Source organism: Gymnoscopelus braueri, assembly GCF_963280865.1.
Source record: "Gymnoscopelus braueri genome assembly, chromosome: 3".
Taxonomy (NCBI): domain Eukaryota; kingdom Metazoa; phylum Chordata; class Actinopteri; order Myctophiformes; family Myctophidae; genus Gymnoscopelus; species Gymnoscopelus braueri.
In genome coordinates, this window is record NC_137612.1 from 11541654 (window position 1) to 11564959 (window position 23306).

Consider the following 23306-nt stretch of genomic DNA (forward strand, 5'->3'; position numbering starts at 1 on the left):
GAACGACTCGAAAAAGAAACGAAAATCTGAGTTTGACCTACATAACCCCTCAACAAAGAGCGGGGAAAATACTGTGATATTCACACATATTAGCATATATGAATTCCCTCCCCCTTCTCCACTACCCTTTCCCTCGACCATAACCAGAGTGAAACACAATCTTCAGTACCTTGAGGTGTCTAAGTGCATAATTTGTAGACCAAAGGCCACACGACATACCCAGTTAAACCACTCTCAGTTAACAAAGCCTAATTTAACCACTATAGCAGAGTGTTAGCAGTTGTGCCTCAGCAATACATCACATCACATCAAAGTGCCTTGTTATTTTCTAAATATGGAGCCTCAGAACATTCTCCAGCAGCATCAACCTTTTATCTGTCTAATCTGTATATCTGTGTTTTTTTTTGCTTTGGTACTTTTTATCCACTGCAATTTTTATTTCACTAGGGTGTGTGTGTGTGTGTGTGTGTGTGTGTGTGTGTGTGTGTGTGTGTGTGTGTGTGTGTGTGTGTGTGTGTGTGTGTGTGTGTGTGTGTGTGTGTGTGTGTGTGTGTGTGTGTAGTGCTTTGGGGGTGGTTACAAGAGACGCTCTCCATCTGTAGCCATCCATAATTCATAATTTCCTTATTGCTCTCAGAGATTCTCCTCTGGACAGTTAAATTGCTATTGGTTTTGTCGTATCCAGTCTAGCACGCAATACAAAAATGCTGCTCCCTCTGCAGGGGTCTGGCCTTTAGGAAGGGCTGCAAGAAGGAATGAGCGCATTGCTACAGTACATTATTTATCACGCTGCGATGACCAATCAGCCCTTTGCTCTGAGACACATCACTCTTAAAGGACTGATCAGCTGTGGTTGGGTAAATATGTATGCGTGCAGAAAGATTACTGAATAAGTTTGACAGGTGCAAATAGATATCTTTGGAGCTCTCAGATGCATTGGTAACCATGAGAAGATTTGAAATAGGCTATTTGTTTAAAATAAATATTATAGCTTAAAGATTTATTTTCAAATTTGGCACGCTGTGAACTACATTACTCAACTAGCAGTAAATAATAAGGGGCAGAGTTGCCTTCCATTTGAACTTTTTCCACCCTGCAATATAACTGAACATACAGCAGTTTAGATGATTGTTGCTCCCAGTATCAATTCAAGGGGTCAGTAACACACATGTTTTTTTATGTTGTTAACTGATATCTAGGCGCTGCATGTGTAGGAAAACATTTATGCTATGGCTGACTGGAACCAGGATTACAAAATCAATAGTCTTGCGATGCCAGACGATTGAGATCTCTGCCTACCCATGTCTTCTACATGCACAGTAGTTACTAGAATGGCGGCGAGTACAGCCGCTAAACAAAGTGTTTAGAGACTGACTTGTGTGAGTCTATAAAATCAATAACTCATCACTCCGCATCTGTCTGCACAGTGCACAACCGGGGTCATCATTGTGTCAAATCCTTTCCTCTCTTGTAAATGGACGCATTCAATAAACATCGGAGAGGTGACAGTGAGTGGAGGCGTTCAAGGTCCCATGGGACCGTAGTCAAGGGAAGCAAACCAATGTCTGAGTAGGAGTTCTTTTCTACATCTTGTTCAATCATTTCATCTTGTTCTTATCACATTTCAGAACAACTGTGCTTTTCAATGGCATCCCATAGATTCTGGGAGAAGGTAAAACATCCGCACACTGGTTTAAAGCTCACAAAACGTATTTTATTAATGGCACAACGTTTCGACCGTATAGGTCTTCATCAGGCAGATATTTGCCTGATGAAGATGTTGCACCATTAATACAATCGCTTTTGGGAGCTTTAAACCAGTGTGCGGATGTTTTACCTTCTCCTTGATTCTTGCTTTGATTTCCAGCCCCTGGCTGGAATCCATGGGAACTATCCCATGGATTCTGAAATCGGCCAAGCAACCTTGAGATCACACTGACCATAAAAACCACCAGTTAAAGGCTTAAAGCCAATTTGAGTGTTCTCTCACCTGTGTAGTCGGCAAAGCACTCGCACGTGTAGCCTCCCTCTCTGCTACGGCACACGCCGTGAGCTCCACAGGGTTTGGAGTAGCACAGGTCGATCTCCGTCTCGCAGTAGTCCCCCGTGAAGCCGGTGGGACAGCGGCACCGCAGCCCGGCGATCGGGTGGATGGGTCGGAACAGGATGGTGTCGGACGAGACAAACGGCGCCAGGCTGTCGAACTTCAGCACCGACACGCACTTCATGTAATTCTCGCAGGGCTCGCGCAGGCAGATGTTGTCGTCGAAGGGCAGCACCTGCTGGGAGGAGATGCGCGCCAGCAGGCTGCGATTCAAATACAGCCTCTCCTGAAGCTCCTCCGAGCCAAAGAACTCCGCCTCGGCGGCGCCGCCTTCGACCCCTCTGCCGGGCCGCTCGCCCCCTCGGTTAGCGCCTCCGGGCCGGTGGGCGGGATCTCCAGCGGTGGGCACGGCCACGGACAGGCTGACGTTGAGGATGCGCGCGCTGACGTCGGTGTCGTCTTGGATGTTGAACACCACCACGTCCTCACGGGCGGCAGAGAGGACGCACGCCACCCCGTCCAGGAACTGGGCGAGCAGCAGGGACAGGAAGTGCTCCTGGGAGGTGTTGGCGAGCCGCAGCGTTATGCTGTTGGACAGCATCTCGTCTGTGATGATGGTCACCTGGAGGAGACACTGGGCCGACACGGAATGGACTCCATCTGAATGGAAGCAAGGAAGGAACGGGAAATGTGAAATTAATACTTTTCATCCAATTAACTTAAATTTTATCATTAAAAATGATAACCTTGTAAGACTTTGAAGTAATATTTTCTAGCACCTAAATCACACAAATCTTCCATGAACATTGAACATGCATTTAAAAGATTTCCTCATAGCTCATTTATACTTGAGACCAATGAAAATCAAGGTCACTATAGCAGATACTTCTTTTCTACTGTCATCGCTTCCAATGTATCACCACACAATTATTTTATGCATCCATATATGTAAAACACTGGGTTATTACGAAGACAAGGTCAAATTTGAGACCTAATCTAAATTCAGAGGTGTCATTTCAGAAACAACCATGGGGTGCCAAAAAAGGGACATAGGCCTACGAATTTTGGTAGTGCGCACACACACACACACACACACACACACACACACACACACACACACACACACACACACACACACACACACACACACACACACACACACACACACACACACACACACACACACACACACACACACACACACACACACACACACACACACACAAATGACAACGTATGGTGCGTCATGTGCAAGCAGCAATAGACAACACTGTGTTTATTAGACACAATGATGAGTCTATTGGAACCTAAATGCACAGGAACATTATACGAAAAAGAAATGTACAATATTTTAGAGCTCAGGTGCACTACTAATCAATGGCCATTATAGCCGATCTGATTAATCTGCAAAGTGGTGGACAAAACATGTGGAAAACGTAACATTTTAGGTTAAATGCGAACGCTAAGGAGTGGCAATTGCTATCTCCTGGGACCCCTAATGACGCATGAGTGCAAAACCATTTAAAACAGCTACAAAAAATACTGTTTGCTCAATGTCAAACACTTGGGTTTGCACATAAACCCCAAAACAATGGGATGTTTTTTTCCCCCAAGTTTGTTGTTACAAGCCGAAGCCAAGACGGCTAACCACCAAATGCCAAGATTGAGAGAAAGTACCAATAGGCTACACTGCGAGTTTCCAAACAGTAATTTCACGCCCTTCACAGACATTCTTGCCTTATCCGGAAACCCCAGGAAACCCCAGGAAATGATGTTGTCCCACTAAATACACATCTTTTTAATTGTATATTTTGATTTGATACATTTTGTATTATTATATACAGTATATCTACATTGTCATTACCTTGATGACAAAGCATATCTCAGCCATCAGTTATACAATGCCTATAATTTCATGGAGCAATGACTTTTTGTTAAGCCGATATTCTCTCCTGGTTTCTGCATTATAAATCAAGGCAATAACAAGGAAAAACTGCTTATCAGCAAATATCAGCCAAGTCTTTTTCCTGGAGCACTCAGGCGATTGCTTACTGAAGAGTAAAATTATAATGAAGACCTGAACCCCAGACTGCCTCATTTAAATAAATAGGAACAGAAAGAAAAGTTTTGTATGTAGCTAACAAGCACAGATCGTTGTTAGATTTGTGTCTTTTACAACTTCTGCAAACTGCTCCAGCCAAGAGTCTTATGCAAAGTCTTCTAGCAGCACGATAGGCCTGTATCATTTCACTCAGGTCATGTTAGTTTTCCGTCCAGTGAAGCGTAATATTTGTCCCAAACCTGTAATTATAATAAATATTTAAAGAGGAGATTGGCGTTCAACACCAATTTTCCTTACTTCCTTTTCACTTCAAGGCATACCTTTCTTTGCCACATTTGAAAAACCACTAGCCTAAAAGATTCTGCCTCTTTCAGAATCATCTTGGGGTTTACACGTTTGTATATAATGTGTGTTTAAAGATGAGCTAATGATCAGACCCCCAGGGTTCGTTGAGGTGGTTCTAAATGGACCCTTACAGATCAGATCTGTAAACTCTGAGTTATGGGGGTCCTTGAAATTAAAAAGGTTTGAGAACCACTGCTCTAGTGTCCAAAAACAAATCTAAAGATGCCAAAGATTTTTCTGTGACACATTTGGCAAAACTAGTGCGTACGGAGTGAGGTCAAAGAGTGACATTCTATTTGTTGCCTATTACACTGATGACCTGCGGGCTTCCTTTTGCTGCTGAAGCCAGAGGGGCAAACACAAAACGCATCTAATCAAATCAAACCTGTCATGAAAACAAGCCTCAACCTCAACCTCCACCTCCACGCCCCCCCAAAGATAATCAATAGGACGCTTTGTTTTGGGGATTCTGGAAGCGGTCCAGGGAACAGAACCCGTAAGCCCTGGTGGAACAGAACCCACACAAACAAACAGCAGTGCCCAAAGTTACCGGATCTCTGTCTGGCGCTGGGCAAGTTTAAACACCAAGTGCCAAAGGGGGAAAGGAGAGGGATAGAGCAAGAAGAGCAGAGCCGAGCAGACCCATGTCTGACACGGCTTTAATCCTGCTGCTCTCAGTCAAGCCACTCCAGCACCAGAACGCTACAGGGCCTTAAGGCAGAGGAAACAGGCCGGGCAATCAAAGGACAGACTGACTGAGGGAGTCGCTTCACTCACTCACACATGAATGCAAACAAACAAACAAACACAGACACGAGTGTTCGTCGTGCTCTCTCACACACACACACACACACACACACACACACACACACACACACACACACACACACACACACACACACACACACACACACACACACACACACACACACACACACACACACACACACACACACACACACACAGTTGGGTACACCTGTGTACACGAAAATGTTACAGATGTGAATGATTGGTTTAAATATTTCATTTTCATTTTCATTTTAGTTGGGAAATAAAAATTGTTATTTACAATTCAAATGTATGCATTTAGCAGACTTCTGTGTTTTGAATTTTTGAAGGTTGAAGATCAGGCATGCTGGATCATTTAGAAATGTTTCATTCATTCTGAGCTGTGTATACTGGCTCACTTAGTATTCATTTAAATCGTCAATGCTTGTTGCTAAATCAAAGATATTGCAGAAGATTTCACCAAACATCTAGTAAAGCCAACAAGCAACTATAAAATCCAAATTGAGGATTACAATTTAAATTAAAAACTGTAGAAATAGTAATATACTGACATAAATTATGCTAAACCAAGGAGAGCTCTATGGGCAATTAAAATCTGTCCTTGTCCAATTATTGGTCTGACATATCCTAATCATATTACATGTCACATGTCAAGAGCTGAGTTTCATGTGAGACAGGCAGTTAAATCCCCTACAGACCAATGAGCAAAACTGTAGTCTTTTGCCATTTCTTATTGCAGAGACCTTAAAGTCTTCAGATAAATTAAAATAATCATTTATTTTGGCCAAAATATATACTGTTACTGCATATGTTATAATCGATTCCAACATTCCAAATCGATGCAGTTGAGTAGTTACACCCCTACCTACCTAAACATGCCTTAAAGTCACACAAAGCAACAAAATTCCACTCTTTTTATGCCCAATTAATATTCTGAGACTTCCCTTTGTTCAAGCAAGTCACATGACCATAGATTTTCTGCGGCGGTAGTAGCCAAAAAAACTGCTTACAGAACAGGGACTCTTAAAGGTTAGGCCATGTATGAGGACAGACATTGCCTTAATCATGTCCTCTCTGCCAATTCACATTCTTTTATCCGAGCATTGGGTTGGGCTCAATGTGAGATGGGTGCTGGGAAATTGTGTGCGAGGAGAATCCCCTCTAAAAAGAAAACCAGGCTATCCTTCTTCAAACAGGTCCTTCCATGGGGAAGGAGCCTCCGCTTAAGGAATGGATAGTGTATTGGGATTGATGGGCAAAAAGAAAAGAGTAAAGGAAGGATGGTTATTTGGTTACAAGACAACATGCCAGCAATGGAGTGTGACACTCCTTTAAGCCGGGTTGTTTGACCATTTCTGGGCCTCCGGGTGCCAAAAACGCTCTGTAGCTAACAAGTAGTGCCAGGAGAGGATTAAACTCACACTGAGACTGTAGAGAGAGCCAGGGCAGAATTGTGTGTGAGGACCGTAGGTGAGCCAGGCATCATTGGCAGAGCAGCCAGATATAAGAACAACAAATACTATACCTTCAGTTTGGGGGCCAGAAATCCGAAAATAGGAGAAAATTAAAGATAAGCATTTGACAATTATGTTAAAGTTAAAGGAAAGCAGATGTTGCCTCGGGAAATTATTGAATGATTTAAATTTGCACTAAATGTGTCCTTTTTCCGCAGCTGAAATCATCTTCAGCTGAATAGGAAACACATTCTGACATTTATTACTCACACAGACCATGGTACCAAAAGGAAAGGAGTAAGGCTTATCTGTGAGGTTACAGGCATAAACACCAGGCCCTTTAGGTCTGCAGTGATCATTTTTAGAGAAGTCAAATGATCACGGTCTGTCAAATAATATTTGTCATCCTAGAACCTAGAGTATCTGCAGCACACACATTTAAAGTACCAACCTGGGCATAATTTTTTTGCTGTATGTTTTTTCCCTTTCTTTTTAGAGAATACAAAATATTTAAGAACTTAAGGTTACAACTCAGCTTTTATAAATATTGATGAAATCCAGTTCCAACCATCAAGCGTTTATGAATTATGAATCCTAAAAAAAAAATTGGAATGATTCTGTGCAAAAATCTAACAGGGAGTGCCAAGAAGATTCTGTGTGTAAATGCTGAAGGTGACGTAGGAAAAAAACGACATGGTGTGTGACATCACGTTTCTGTATGTACTTTATACTGTATGTTGAACATGACAAAGGAAGAAAACAGGAAGTTTCTGTATGTAAATGCTGAAGGTGATGAAGGGAAAAAGTGAGTTAAATCAAAGCCAGAACAGAAGAAAGAGAGGCTGAAACAGGCAATTAGAAGCATTCAATATAATTACGACCTCATTAGGCCATGGTGATGCTCCATCTCTAATTTGAGCCCAGAAAAATGTCAACAAAGGCATGTCGGACACAGAGAGCACATGGCTGACAGAGAAAGAGACATCAGACACAAAAGCCCTCCTACCACTCAATCCCACGGACTGACCTTGCCTGCAGCTGAGAGCCGGCAAAGCTAACCGGCATTATTCAAGTCTTTCATGCTTTATTCAGAGATTACGTTCATGGAATGTGTGCCTCATCGATTTCTGTTCACTGGACAGTCAGTGACAGGAACAACGTGGGAGAAAGATAAGACTGGATGACGACATGAGACAAAGGTCATTAAAACTAGGACGTTTGCCTATATGTGCCACATACATCTATAGTGTCTTCTCTTAAGTCACTTCTTAAAACGTGCTGGTATCCAAAGTCCTTTCCATAGTGATTTTTGATTATTTATTTATTTACAATTTAGGCATTTAGCAGACGCTCTTTGTCCAGGGCGACTTGCAGTAAGCAAGGTAAACACATACATTTTATACATGCCCTATGAATGCTTGCTTTTTTCATAGTGCCTTTCCATAATTTAAATGTTGACATTTTGTTTGATTTAAAAAAAAAAAATCATACCGTTTTTTCTATTGCAGTATGTATTTAACATTGCTTCAACATCAGGTATATGAATAATAAATATATTACTATTATTATTATTAATAATAAAAAGGCACCAGTATTTCAATTCTATAATCAATAAAATAGTCACACAGTGACTATTTAAATACTAACATACAGTCCACGGTGTATATTCCAAAACGTGCGGATGAGACAGGCGAGACAAAGAAAACGACCTCTGGTTTATTGTGGCGAGGGAACAGACATTATAGAGACAACTATGAAAATACCATTCATCACCATGCTAGACAGATACATAATCATCCTCAAGCGGCTCTCCCAGCGGCCATACATCAGACCCATGATGATGATGACATCGCATACGGAAGCTAAATATGAACAAGGCATACTCGTTGTGCGATATGGGGCACACAGAAGCTCCATCAAAGGCAGTTGTGCGTTGCATAAGGCTGCCCACACTTTGGAGTAGGGAACGTGGCTTATAGCAGCCCCTGTCTGGGTTCAACACAGGAACACTACAGTATGTGCAACACGCACTAAGTACCTACTGGATCAAAGGGTAGTGAGGCCAGGGTCCCATTCCTAACATCAGTGGAGAGGTCATAAATTAAATATATCACTTCAGAGGGGAAAAGGCCGTTGGTCGACTTTGCATTCTTTCTGCTTTCGCTAGAAAGCCGCGCAGAAAAGTTCTGCACTAAACTGCTGCATGTTTTTTTTTAACCCATTCAATCCGGGAACACATCTGTGTCACTTTAGATTTATTTGGCTATTCATTTTTTTTTTTTTTAAATAGCAGATCTACAAGCTCATACCGCGGCACTCTGTATGAGCTTGTATATATAAGTATAAAATAATGGTTTAAGTGGTTACACAGACGTGTTCCCGGTCTTAATAGGTTAATGAGGTGATATCAAATTTCTTACCATCAAGATATTGATATCATTATAAAAGCGGCAACCGTTTGCCTATTACACCAGAATGGCCACAACAACCCTCACTCACTGCCAGGTCGGTCTACACATGGAGCTTTACAAAAGAATGGCAACTGTTAAAACAAACAATTGTACTAGTAGTGCGACTCCCTTGGCAAACTGTCGTGTTTACATGCTGCTGACAAACGCTCAAGTGTTGAGTCCCGCACTCACACACAGGAACAACACATCTGTCTACACACAATGATCAGAACAAATCACACAGCTCGACCTGGAAGCGCACTCCCATTGGGGATGACAATAAGACCGTTTGATTAAATTAAAGTGAATTTCTGTTGCCCTTGGTACAGCATGGCAATTGCATACATTAATTACTGGGACTCTGCTTTGCCCTTAGATGACCCCTGCCTAATTTATTACACTTGGGGTTGCGCTTTCTGAAGCAGAGTCAGAGAACAGCTTTGTTCTGCCATCACCTTGACAGGATTACGGCCTCTTGCGCAGTTCCTATTCATTACGGCATTGAAGTAAACCACACTGCGGTCTGTGACACATCAACACTGGGACCTTTGATGAGAGGTAAGCTGTAGTCCATAAAGCTGGACAACACTCCCCGCACAGTTCTCTGTTCCCTAAATTATACAAGACACCCGTGTGTGACAGGATCACTTGTCTAAACATGTACTTGTGTGATCTTGTATACATACCACAAATGTGACAACATTGTATACAATGTATGTATGTACTGTATGTATGCATGTACCTCCAGTGTGTGTGTGTGTGTGTGTGTGTGTGTGTGTGTGTGTGTGTGTGTGTGTGTGTGTGTGTGTGTGTGTGTGTGTGTACATAAATATACATGGACATAAATATATGTCCATGTCTTATGATAGACACACAGCATCTGTCTATCCATCTAACATCACAGAGGGCATCAAAATGTTTGCCTGCAGAAATCAGTTCTGTTTTACCTGTTTTACCCACCCCCGTAGAGGACAACAGGTTTAACTTCGCACCAATTAGCAGGCTGGGCTGCAACTCAATGAGCACTCCATCAAAAGAAGTACGAGTCTTCTACGGAAGTTAATGAGGGTCGATTTGGGTTAAAGCATGAAAGAGCAGAACTTTAGCTTTTTTCTCTTGTTATTCATTGTTAAACTGTAATGATCAGGGATCGTGAGAAAAAAAATCTATTTACTACTAGATCATGTTTATCAGAGTTCTCGTTCATTAAATCAGTCATGTATGCCCTGTTTGGTGTTCCTTTAATTAAAAAAATTTTTTTTTGAATTCCCGACGATCAAAAGGAAAAACGGCCCTTGAGAACATATTAAAATGTCATTGGGGAATGCACTGCAGTGCTTGAATTAACTAAGGATGAAACATGAAACAGGCTGAACCCACTGCAGCCTGAATGGAGAATGATGCTTAGTTGGAGGTTATGCGTTGAGGAAACAAATGCGCTTCATAGCCCCCCTCCCCCCTCTCTCTCCCTTTTCATTCCTCCCCCCGCCAACTCCCCTCTTCTTGACCCCCCACAGAACAAGCAACGGTTAAAGCTGATGCCCCCTCCTCCTACATAAAATACTACCAATGTCCCCTGCCAGGTGTCCACCTCCTTACAATGGCTCTCATCACCATATCACCCTCAGAAGTCCCTTGGTAATCCTCTGTAGTGCAATGTTTTTGTCTATCTAACCTGGGTACAATCTGATCGCCTAATAATGGCCTGAAGCTACAACACAGCATGCTAACACCGTTAACCACTTTCAACAGATCTACAAGCTCACAACGTGCCACGAAGCAACACGTTGAGAGCTTGTAGATCGGATATTTTGGCACACAACACATCGTACGACTAAGTATAAAAAGGGCTTAAGTGGTTAATAATCGAAGCCTTCAAAATATTATCGTTTACATACTATGATATAAAAACAAGTTTGGCAGATATGCGTAGAAGTGAATGAACTTGAAAACGTTTAATCACACAAGAGGTTAACATGTTAAGGGGTTAACAAGCTAGTCCCATTGTTGGAATATAGCTGCACTATGAGACTAAGAACAAATTAACACAAGCAGTTAATATATCACAGCAAGCCCACTTACAGATTTCACACTCAGATAAAAGGTGTGAATATAGAGAGCTTTAAACTCCCACGCAGCACATTTGCTGTTATCCATATCTGAGCAACATTATTAGTGCCATTTAGATCAAATTAAAGTACTTTGAGCATCATAATGTTCCATTATCATATCTGTAGTGGAGTTCTGTGTGTGTGTGGCCTCTTTCCTTTTCCCCCGGTCATTAAAAAGGCAGAGTGAAATAAATATTCATAGACATCTGCTCTTGCAAAGAATAATACAGGCATACTTTTTTGCACCCCAATCAAACCTTATGCGCAACACAAACTAGATCCCATCGTGATAGTCTATCTTTTAATCCAGTAAAGGAAATGCTTCAGTAGGTTCAATGTCAAACTCACAAGATTCACAAGATTTATAGAGCAGACGACAACCCGTTTCACCACTCAGAAGCGTAGGCTGACAATCTTGGAAGAAAATGTATTTGTAATAATTTGTGGCCACTGGCGAGTATAGCTGCAAACAGACACCAATCCTCAGTGAAACATTAACTTTTCTATCTAACCATAAGAACAGGGCATTCCAGAGATTCTTTGGTTATCATGAAGGGGCTTCGAGCCAAAGAGGAGGATCTGCACATTCAAATCAATACATTTACATATCAAAGGAAAACTGCTGTCAGCGCAATGGTAAAGAGCCATTAGCATGCAGAGAAGTGACCAAGCATGAGACTGTTATTCAAGCATACCAATACTCATTCGGTATAGAAAACATACTGTGCATGTTGTTACTTTGTTTTAGTACCTATGTCGTACCTTAAATAAAATAAAATAAAACACCAACCACAAGAAATGGGTGGGCAATTTGTTTTCTGGGGAATTTCAAGCAATAATCACGAGAAACCAAGCGAACTTGACCCTCTGGTTTTAACCTTTTTTTTTTTAAATATCTTTTTTTGGGGGGCTTTTTATGCCTTTATTTTAGAGAAGGATAGGGAAAGTAGGCTGACAGGAAATGGGGAGAGATATGGGGGGGTGACGCAGCAAAGGTCGTCGGGAACGGGAGTCGAACCCGCGACACGCTGTCAGGCTGGCATTGCAGCCTAGGAGGGTGCCTGGACCGTCACGCTACGGCCCAGGCCCGTTTTAATACATTTTAGACCAATTTCAAACTTACCTTTTCTATAAACAAAAATGTTTTAATTCATTTCACATTTGAATGGCAGTAGTATCTTTGAGCAATATCAATACATGCCCAGCACATAAACAGCTCTTATTAATGTTCCTACAATGACTTACAGCTCGCCGCTGACTCTGAGGGTTGTTCATTTTTAATCCAGATAGATTTGAGTTCAGCATTCGATTAACGGTTGGGAAACTGTGTTGGCATTAAGGACCCTGCTCTGGTTTCACTCCGTATCTTTCTCTGTTGTAACGGGAGAATTCTTCTTATCCCTAGCCGCCCCTCTCGTGTGGTATCTATTCCCTAGGGGTCAATTATTGGTCCTATATTAGAGTCTATTTATATACGGTACTTCCCTTGGGTTAGATGATCTGACTATTAACTATAATATTAATTTACATTGTTATGCGGACAACACCCAACTTTATATTCCGCTTACTGGTAATGACAGTCAAATTCTCTCATGTTATGGCATGTGACACGTCTCTCTGATATAAAATGCTGGATGTCACGAAACTTGAAACTAACCTGACCGGTGACTTGAAAAAGAAACTTGGGAACCTGTCCTCCAACGTTAAGCACTCCGCCCACAATTTGTATTGACATACAAATCACCAATGTAGTACAACAATGATTCTTTCTACGAATTAGGAAGACTGTAAAATGTAACATGTTTTATCTCAAGCAGACCTTGAAAAAGTAATTATGTCAAGACTGGATTAATGTAATTCCCAGTATTCTGGGATCAGCTTAAAGGCCATCTCCCATCTCCAGGCGTTTAACATCTTTCAAAGGGCAAGACCCTTTATTATTATCACCACTCCCATCACTGCAATGCTACACTGGCTACCTGTTAAGTATAGAATTGATTTTAAACTTTAACGCCCTACATGGCCTTGCTACTACCTATATCATAGATATAATTGCACCCTGTGAGGCTAGGCACTGCCTGCACTCATCCGGTAGGACCCTCTAACTGTTCCCACAGCCCGCCTCATTACAAAAAGGTAACCGAGCATTACAGCCTCACAGCTGTGGAACTCCCTACCTGAGAAACGGAGGCTAGCAAAGTCAAGATCAAAATAAAGTACTTCTCAAAATAACCTCTCAAAACTTGCTTTTACAGGGAGGCACTTTCATAGTAAATCTGTTGTGTAATAAATTCTATTCCTCTTTTAGTTTTATGGAGTCTTGTGTTCTATGTTTTAATTGTTTTTGTTGTTGTTGTTGTGCTATAGTATATTTTTCTGTTAAGCACTTTGTAACAGCCCTTTGAACATTTAAAATAAAGTAATAATTATGATTATGATTAAATGTAATCATATGATGCAGTTAGCCTATGTTTGAATCCCTTAAGAGAAAAATATTGTGGGAAGACAAATATGGGAATTATGTCAAACTTTAGTGTGGGATTATGAACTTAAAATGTCAAACCCGTCTAGATCACAAAATTGCCTCAAGCTGGCTCAGTCAGTAAGAAACAAAACAGAAACCATCTGTTCAGAGAACTCACAGGCATCCTATGATTATTACATGTAGCCACTTCCTATGCACTGAGGTTCACTGTCTCTCATTGGTCACACCTCTTACCACAATGACCAAACCACTGACTGTAGAACAAAACCAATACAGTTCATTCACAGGTCACTGTAAAATCACCACAGTAAGCTTACAATGCAGCTATGTGTCAGAACATAGAGCATACTGTATGTGTTGGTCACAGTGTAACAACATAAACACATGTTGTAGACATATCATTATTTCTTTACTATTATTTAGGGCTTTATCTATCGATTATCTTCTTAAATTCTATCGATTACTTTTTCGATATTGTGTTTCTTATATTTAATTTGCTTTAATATATCAACAAATCGATTAACCACTTAAGAGTTATTTTATACTTTGTCTCACAATGGTGTAATTTTTTTTTGAAAATAACTGAAATCTAGATAATTTATTTTCACTATTTTTGTACTTTTAAGAAACTTTTAGAAACTTTTGCACCTGTAATGCATCCCAAAATAGGGATTGATTATTAATTGATAATAATTTATATTCCATTGAAATCAATTAGTTTGATTACTTATTGCACAGGAAGACAACATTTATTGTACTAAGGGTTTTCATTACGCATACTCAAGAAATGTTTCACTGTAGTGTAGATTAGTTCACAAAACAAAGCCCATGTACACACATCAGACGATACAGTAAACAGGATACTGCATGGCTGACTAATAAGACCACAGTGAAACTCCCTAAAAGACAGCATCAGGGCAAATGAGTAGGCACAAAGAAAGTGGGGTGTGATCCCAGACAGAGCCCGCTAAGTTCCCCGTCCCCATTGTCTGCTGAGATAGTGGAGGACAATACAGGACAACCCTGAGATTATGTGCAAACGCCATCAGAGGCCTCAACCCCAGCGATGCACCAATGCTAATCCCAAACATGACCCCCCCCCCAGCAATGATGTCATACCACTCCCACCCACCACCCCCCACCTGCCAGCCCCCCAAAACTCATCCGGACCTTCGATGCAACCAAGCAAGGAACAAGGCCCACAAAGGAGATGTTCTCCTTTTGAGAAACAAGCCGACGGCGGGGAATCAGATACCCTTGTGGTTGTGGAGGTGTCCATGTCACAAATCAAAGACCTCAGACAACACTGTCATATCACTTGTTTTTCGTCACTGTCGGGTAGAAACCTTGTACGTCCAAAACTGTTACTTTTCAGGAAATGGAAAAAAGAAGAACCTGTGCTCCAATCATGGATCCATTATTTAGTCACACAAGCTCTTGTTTATACTTTTCATTGGTTATACTATATATAAAACCAACACAGACATAACCAATATTTCTGCTACATTTTTAGTTTGACGAAGCAGAACATTAAATCACGGAATAAATATGGAGATACAAGGTTTCTGCCTGATAGCAACAACAACATAAAATAGAATACAAGGCTAGATTTTCAGCTTTCACCTAAAAAAAAAGCCACTGGTGGACTTATGGCCGAGTTAGTATTTATAAACGGCACAGTGAAAGAGCGGCCAGGAGGACAGGTCACTGTGACTCCAAGCATTATAGTTTTCCTGGTCCAAAGAAAGACCACATACTTCACCAGAAAGAGGCAAGAGGGGGACAGTTGCACTTTAGAACTTTATGTGCTGCCCCTCCCCCCAATCTTCATTTCACAAAAGGGACCTTACCCCTTGTCCCCACCCACAAGGAATTTCTCAAGCATTGCTGGGTTCACCATGACAACTGGGTGCTTAACAAAGCATTTCTCTAAGCATTCTTCCTTTCACTAGGGAGAGGGGGGGTGGGGGGGGCATCACTCAAAGGAGAGAGGGGGGGAGAAAAGAAAGAGGAGGTGGAGGAGCTTGAAATGATGGGAGGGAACAGCGGAGGTTGCAGGGGTGAGAACCATGGACACGGGAAGATAGGAGAAGAGTAGAAATGGATGACAGGCCAATAAAAAGAAAGGGACAGAGAAACGGGGATCAAGGTGATAGGTGATGTTTAAAGGGAGAGAAAAAGAGAAACAAGTGTTACGAACATTCCAAGCAAGCCTGCGAGGGTGACTAACACCGTCGTGGGAGGTGAGTAACGCGCAGAGAATTAAATGCAGCCCGATTACAGATGGCACAAGTCGATCAAAAACACACACACACACACACACACACACACACACACACACACACACACTCACACACACAAACACACACAGAACATGTGTGTACCACGCAAGCAGCTGTGCCACTACAAACCTATCAGCCACAAGGGGGGGGGGGGTTAAACCATTCAATCCTGGAAAGCATCTCTGTCATTTTAGATTTCTTTGGCTATTCAAAAATAGCAGATATACAAGCTCATAGCGCTGCAACGAGTGCCGTGCTATGAGCTTGTAGATCTGCTTTTTTTTATCGTGGAAACATTTTTGTGCAAATATTTGAATATATATATATGTTTTAACCTCAGGTTAAAATCAAGTCCGTGGCCAAATACATTTTGGGGGTCCTTGACAAGGAAAAGTTGGAGCACCACTGATACAGCAACATAGTGTTAGGATTTAGAAAAAAACTGTAGATTACGGCGTACCCCCATCTCAAAATGTTTTGTTCCAGGGACACCCCCAGAAGCAAAAAATTACAAATGTTGGCTTTAATAAATGATATATTCAAAGATTTGCACAAATGTTCAAGATTTTTCAAAAATAGCAGATCTACAAGCTCATAGTAGATCTGCTATTTTTGAATAGCCAAAGAAATCTTAAAATGACACAGATGCCGGATGGAACGGGTTAAGGTGTAGCAATAGCATAAACAAGAGGAATACTGGAGGTGAGTAACAATAATAGAACAGTGAGGAAGTTCGAAAGGAGAACAGTCCAGCTGTTGGAGGCCCCCACAGCACCAGTTCTTCTGCAGCTATCCACCCAACAGCTAATATTACACCCAGCTTTAGCCCTGAAGTGAAAAAAACTCATGAATAACTCCATCTACACAGAGCTTAAAGTCTTAATAGACCGTAATGAAATTACACCGACTGGGACAGGCTGCATGGGTTCTCATTTAGAAGATACGGGGGAGAGGAGCTTCCTCCATTAAAATTCCATTCTTGTAGCATTATCTTTATGCAAGGATAGTGACAATCAAGGGGGAAAAGAGAAAACTTTTAACATTCAACAGCACTATAGAGCCATTGTGCATTGAGAAAAAGGTACTAAGTAAAGGTCTGTTCAGTGTTTATCAGTAAACATGTATGCAGAGCATAGTACAATAACTGAGAGTAAGGATTGTAAGAGAAATGATTACAAACTGGAGATAGTTAGTTGTCTGTGTTTTTGCAGCTTTCGAAAAAAAACATAATTAAACAGGAGGCAAGCTAAGCCAGAAATCAGCAGGTCTGGAGAGTTTTTGAACACAATAGTAGAACTTTAGAGATTCCTTAGCTTCTGACATAAAACTGCAGTGCGATGTGAAAAGAATGAGCCTGCCTTCATTAGTCAAGGGGATGTATTTGACTGCTCAATCTCAGTTCTGGTGGCTTGGTGCTGTACATTTTCTCTATACAAACAAAGGACAGGATGTTATGGTGGGATAAGGTGCACACCATGTATTTGATGCCATGGGTTTCAAATTCATCTCACAGCCTTTGTTGCATACATCCACTCTTCCTGCATTTCCTGTCATCCTATATAGTACACTACTAGCCTATATACTGAAGCAAAGAAGCTTACAATTAATCTTAAAGAGAAAAAAACAAAGGACTATCTGCATTTCCTATAGTAAGCTAACAGGGTTGCAGGGATGAAAGGGTGAAAATCCTTCCCCATCAAATGCAAACACCTATTTATGCAAGCTCATGCTTGCCTCGGAACAGTATTCCACTTCCCTAGTATGTCAACAGAGAACAGACAGATCCCAGGATTCAGATGCACTAAAACTAATCCCAGAGCCAATAAAGCGCTTCCCAACCAGTGCCGTGAGCAGAATTCTCATCATAACTCCCTGGATCGGTGTGACTTCAACTATCTTCTCTCTAGCTCCACTATCTTCAACTTGGGGAGAAAAATTAGAACCCAACATACAGCCAATAAAGCAAAGCGCGGCATGTGATTACCAGTAGTACATCGTCTCTATTGTCTTCCTCCCCCATACACATTCATCGTCTACTTCTTCTCACCATCTTTCTCTGTGTCTGGGCCTGGGGCATGTGATGATAATGTATTGGGCTATGCACGAGTATGAAAATCACACGGGGTAATGGGGGTAAGGGATATAATAAAGGATTCTGATAATTACTTGTGTCAATTATGTTTGTATCACGAGTCAATCAAACGTTGCAATCTGAACTGTGTCAGGTTTGGCTTGCCTACACTTCATTTGCCGGTCCTTTATGAGAGGAAGTAAGAACTTGGCCTATGCCCTAAAACTAAACAGACAAATATATTTATAGAGTATTTTTTGCTGTTGTTAGTCTGGCATCTCACCTGGGACTTCAGCTACTAGTTCAGCAAATAGGACAAATTATAAAACATACTGTAGTTGAAATGTGACTACATTAGCCCTGAAAATGTTTACTTGCTGTCATGATTACTCATGACTCATGCAACAGCTTACAATTGGCTAGTGCCGGTCCATAGACAGACGGGATGATTGGGATCGGGATGATTGTGCTGCAATAATACATATAAAATGACATGGTTGTTGTTTATCGGTTTGGAAAATATTGGAGTATTGAGGTCCATGGCCTGCTCATGCACAAGAAATATGATGGTGATCGGCCTTAGTATTATGCAAGATTAGCTCCGGACAAACACACACTCATAAAGACACACAGAGCCAAATGCATGATCTCCTGGCAGAGATAACAATCACATACGCTGTCTAATCGAGTCCATTAGTCAGATGTTACCCTCTTTTGTCTGAACCAGAATTATATTGGAACCATCAATGAGAGAGCCAAAAAGTGCTAGAAAATAAATAAGTAGCTGTATTCTAAATAAACTGCTAATATTATTTAGAATTATTTCAATGCAGCTAATTCAGTAAATACAAATGCTACATTTGACATTGTAGATAAAGTACTGTATTTCCCATGTTTTTTTTCTGCAGTCTACATGGTTACCTCCTAGTTGACCATGGTGCATTTATTACCATGTTGTAATTCATGGTTTATTTCCTTAATGTTTAGACCACAACATTTTGTATTTTCATCAACACAGTGGTTGGTATCATCTGGCTCAGATATTACTCTCTTTGGAGAGAACAGTGTGTGGATGACATGGTTAACTAATTAAATATATACGAATCAGACATATTGCAATGCCTCTTTTCGTCAAGATAAATGTAGTATATTTTATGGTAGGTAACAAACACCCTGACATCAGGGTATTGTAAAGATCAATCTAAACATCTGTTCAATACTTGTGTGGCGTTCTCCTTCAAAAACTATGTTAATAACAGTCTAACAAGATATAATGGACCCTGTCAACAATCATCCATCATAAGTGGCCTCCTAAACTGCATCATAAAGCAAAAGGATAATAGAGGTATACTCCAGAGGTCCCTTGAGGGAGAAGCTTTTTTTAAATTGTGGTCAGCAGAAGCGGATCTGCTCATCTTTATACCCCAATCTCCCTCTACAGTAGTGCCTCACTAATGATCCTGCATCCATTTTACAGTTCTCTCTGCATCCTCCAAAATCCATTCCACTTAATGCTATCACTTTATGTCCCTCCTTCACTTCTCTCTCTCTCTCTCTCTTCCTGCCCTCTATCCCTCCCCTCCATCTCCCTCTCTCCCCGGCAGGGGTGCTGACACATATACCCCAGCAGGTGCTGGACGTGCAGAGAAACAAGGCCTCTAATTGGTCCTTGGAAGAGTCACAGCTGTTGCCCCAAACAGGAGCTCATGAGCTCTAGCGCTTTGCCTCTGAAAATCGACAGCTCACTATTGTCCTCCAGAGAAACAGGCAGCGATCTCATCTGTCATTTTGGGACTCCACCTCTTTTAAGGAGGCTCGAGGGAGGCCAGATAGTTAAAACAAAGCAGGCATCCAATCCATTATAACAACAACCCTGACAACAACCAATATAGGTCTCTGGCATTAGGAGTATGAGTGTCCTTAACAGGAACATAGCACTTAATTAGCCAATAATTCCATGTCAGCAATCAATGCCTGTTAAGGTAACTCCAGACCAATCCTAGTCGGCCCGATTTTGGGCCGATTTGGCGTCGGGAAGCGTCGTCCAGTCGGTTAGGGGTCCGTCGGGGGGTCCGTCGGGACCTTTTCGGCCGACCCAGAGCCGACCGAACATGTTCAGCTTTTTAGCCGACTGGTAGAGCAGTGGCAGTGACAACAAAGGGCTGTCGGTGTTGCCAGATTATGTGAGAGAAACAAGCAACCATGTCTATGAAAACCTACATTCACTGTTTCTCGTTGTTGCTCCCAGAGAGAGAGAGATTGATTGATTTGACCTACTTTTGCGCTGTGGTGATGTAATTTATTGGGAGCAGGTGTGTAAATTAGCAGTGGTGGAAAAAGTACTCAAATGTTTTACTTAAGTAAAAGTATCAATACTGCAATGTAGAAGTATTCTGTTACAAGTAACAATCCAGAATTCTACATTTACTTGAGTAAAAGTACAAAAGTATTGGTATCAAAATGTACTTAAAGTACCAAAAGTAAAAGTACAAAAAATTTGAGGATGTTTTAGTATATTATAGTATGTTTGAAAATAGCAGATCTACAAGCTCACAACGCGTCGCGATGCGACGCGTTGTGAGCTTGTAGATCAGCTATTTTCAAATAGCCTCGGTATAAAATATAATGTCATAATTTATATCTGCAAAGTAACTAGTAACTTAAGTTTTCAAATAAATGTAGTGGAGTAAAAGTACAATATTTGCCTCTGAGATGTAGTGGAGTAGAAGTAAAAGTATAGACAATTGGAAATACTCTAGAAAGTAAAAATACCTCAAAATTGTACTTGAGTACATGTACTTAGTTACTTTACACCACTGTAAATTAGTTTTCAAAAATGTTGTGTACACGTCAGCAGTGGTGGAAAAAGTACTCAAATGTTTTACTTGAGTAAAAGTATCAATGCGCGATTTTCCTGTCAATACGTTTTTTTTTAAGACACCAGTCCCCTGTTCATTTGTCAACAATGATCTAAATGGGAAGTTTATTTAATTTTCAGCAGTTAGAATGGTTTTTTGGTGTGCAACACAACCCTTGTTTAAGTGAATTGCTTTTACCTGCTGCTGCTGTGCGGAGTGTGCGCTACCTATATCTCCGCCAAGCCAGGGTGACCTACCCAGGCTCATGAAATTCATATTCAGGCATAGTAGCCAATTAGAATGAAATCTGCAAAAATACCATATATTGGCTATATATTATGGCTGTCGGGTGGAAATCTTGTATGTTCCTTTTTTATTATTATTTAAAAACAATTTAAAATCGTGAAAATAGCCAATCTACAAGCTGTAATTATTAATAATTAAGAAATACTATATTTTAAAGAGTGAAAAATCAACTAAAGTCATTATTAGTGCAAGTTCATTCACATTTCATTTGAATGAAAATAACTTGTGGGTAAAATACATTCTGTGAATCTAATTCACAGAATGTATTTTCCTACTTCAGTCAGTGAAGTCCAGGGCTGAATGTGACATATTGAGACCTATATAACAAAATATTGGTCATTTGCCAACACATTATTTTGTGAAATAAATGGGTTATATTTCACAGATAGTTATACTATTCTTATAATATATTAAAATACAATCATCCTGAACCTTCAAGTTAAATGCATTTCCGTGGACTTAAAAATCATTTTTGGACTTAAAAATATTTATTATTTTTTTGGATGGCCTTCCTGCCCTGGCATTTGGCCTTTGTGCCCTCCAAAAAATTACAACACCAAAGGCCAAGTGGCCTTGCCCCTAAAATGACGAAATTCCAGGCTTGAATGCAATAGATGTACTCTGAGTCTGTTACAAGTAAAAGTCCGGAATTCAACATTTACTTGAGTAAAAGTACTTAAGTATTGGTATAAAAATGTACTTAAAGTACCAAAAGTAAAAGTACAAAAATGTTTGAAAATAGCAGATCTACAAGCTCAGAACGCGTGCATCGCAACACGTTGTGAGCTTGTAGATCTGCTATTTTCAAATAGCTTATAGGTATAGAATAGGGCTAAAGTGGTTAATGTATGTTTCATAATGATTTATATCTGCAAAGTAACTAGTAACTAAACATTTAAAATAATTGTTGTGGAGTACAAGTATAGACAATTGGAAATACTCCAGTAAAGTAAAAGTACCTCAAAATTGTACTTAAGTACAGTACTTGAGTAAATGTACTAGTTACTTTACACCACTGCACGTCAGTGAAGAAAAAACGCTGGGAACATCCCTATGTCCAAGTGGCTTTGCAGGGAAACAAGCCCAAAGTCGCTTATAATAAGCAGACCTGGCAACGCTGGCAGGCTAAAAGTCAAATTAGCACATGAATGGCCAGTCGGCTGACAGACTTAAATGGCAACTTTTGCCAACCGAATACCAGTCTGTTGCAGTCTGGAGTAGTCTGCAATAGTCTGGACGAGTCTGTTTGGTGCGGAGTTGCCTTTAGCACTGTATCCTTTAATCAAATCTACTATGCAAAATTTTCCTTATGCCTTGCTGAAAAGGTTTTCGTTTTCCTTTGAATTCTTATTTTTTTTTTATCTTTGACCACTTAAATCCTACATACTTAGTTGACCAGTGTCTCCAAGGGCTCTATTCTTTGTTCCCTCCTTTTTTCCCTATACCACAAATCTCTTTGCCGAAAATAGCCGATCTACAAGACCCTCTGAGCATGTAGATTGGCAATTTTTGACGAATGTTGGCCCCAAAATAGGTACGCTAAGGTTCATGTGGGCGCTGATCTCATAACACCCCCCCCCCCCCGATAGTCAAGGTCAAGGATAAGAATGTGTCTCACACACAAGATCCCAGCACAACACATTCTCTCTCCCAGATTCAAGTTCAGTCACATCATAGCCAATAAAGATGTATGAATAAAGTGTAGGGAGGGTAAGTGATGCAACTATGTCAAACAGGTTAAGACTGAGACAATAACACTGGTGAACACAAAGTGTCAAAACATTTGTGGATTTGTACCCACTGCTGTTCATTTTACACAAATGTTTGACACTTTGTTCACTTTGAACAGCAGTTCAGAGATAAAACTGTGACCCAAATCTGCCGAGTTTAAATAATAAAACATGCTTGAGTGGTAGATATGGCCTTCTTGTGAACAGTGTTCAATAGAGGCCATACAAACATTACTGTTCCATAAAAAGTTATTCAAACAGATGACACCAGTGTTTCCCAACCTGGGGTCTCTAAATATCATCGTGAGACAAACTCTTC

General features: G+C 40.8%; 1 protein-coding gene across 2 annotated transcripts in view; it reads right to left on the bottom strand.

Annotated features, from left to right (window-relative positions):
* celsr2 (cadherin, EGF LAG seven-pass G-type receptor 2) overlaps nt 1–23306 on the bottom strand; it is a 76635-nt gene that overhangs the window by 48918 nt on the left and 4411 nt on the right. For both annotated transcript variants that reach the window (XM_080424778.1, XM_080424777.1), the window contains exon 2: nt 1991–2704. In XM_080424778.1, coding sequence (XP_080280904.1) covers nt 1991–2704 — 714 coding nt within the window. The remainder of the gene's footprint in view (nt 1–1990; nt 2705–23306) is intronic.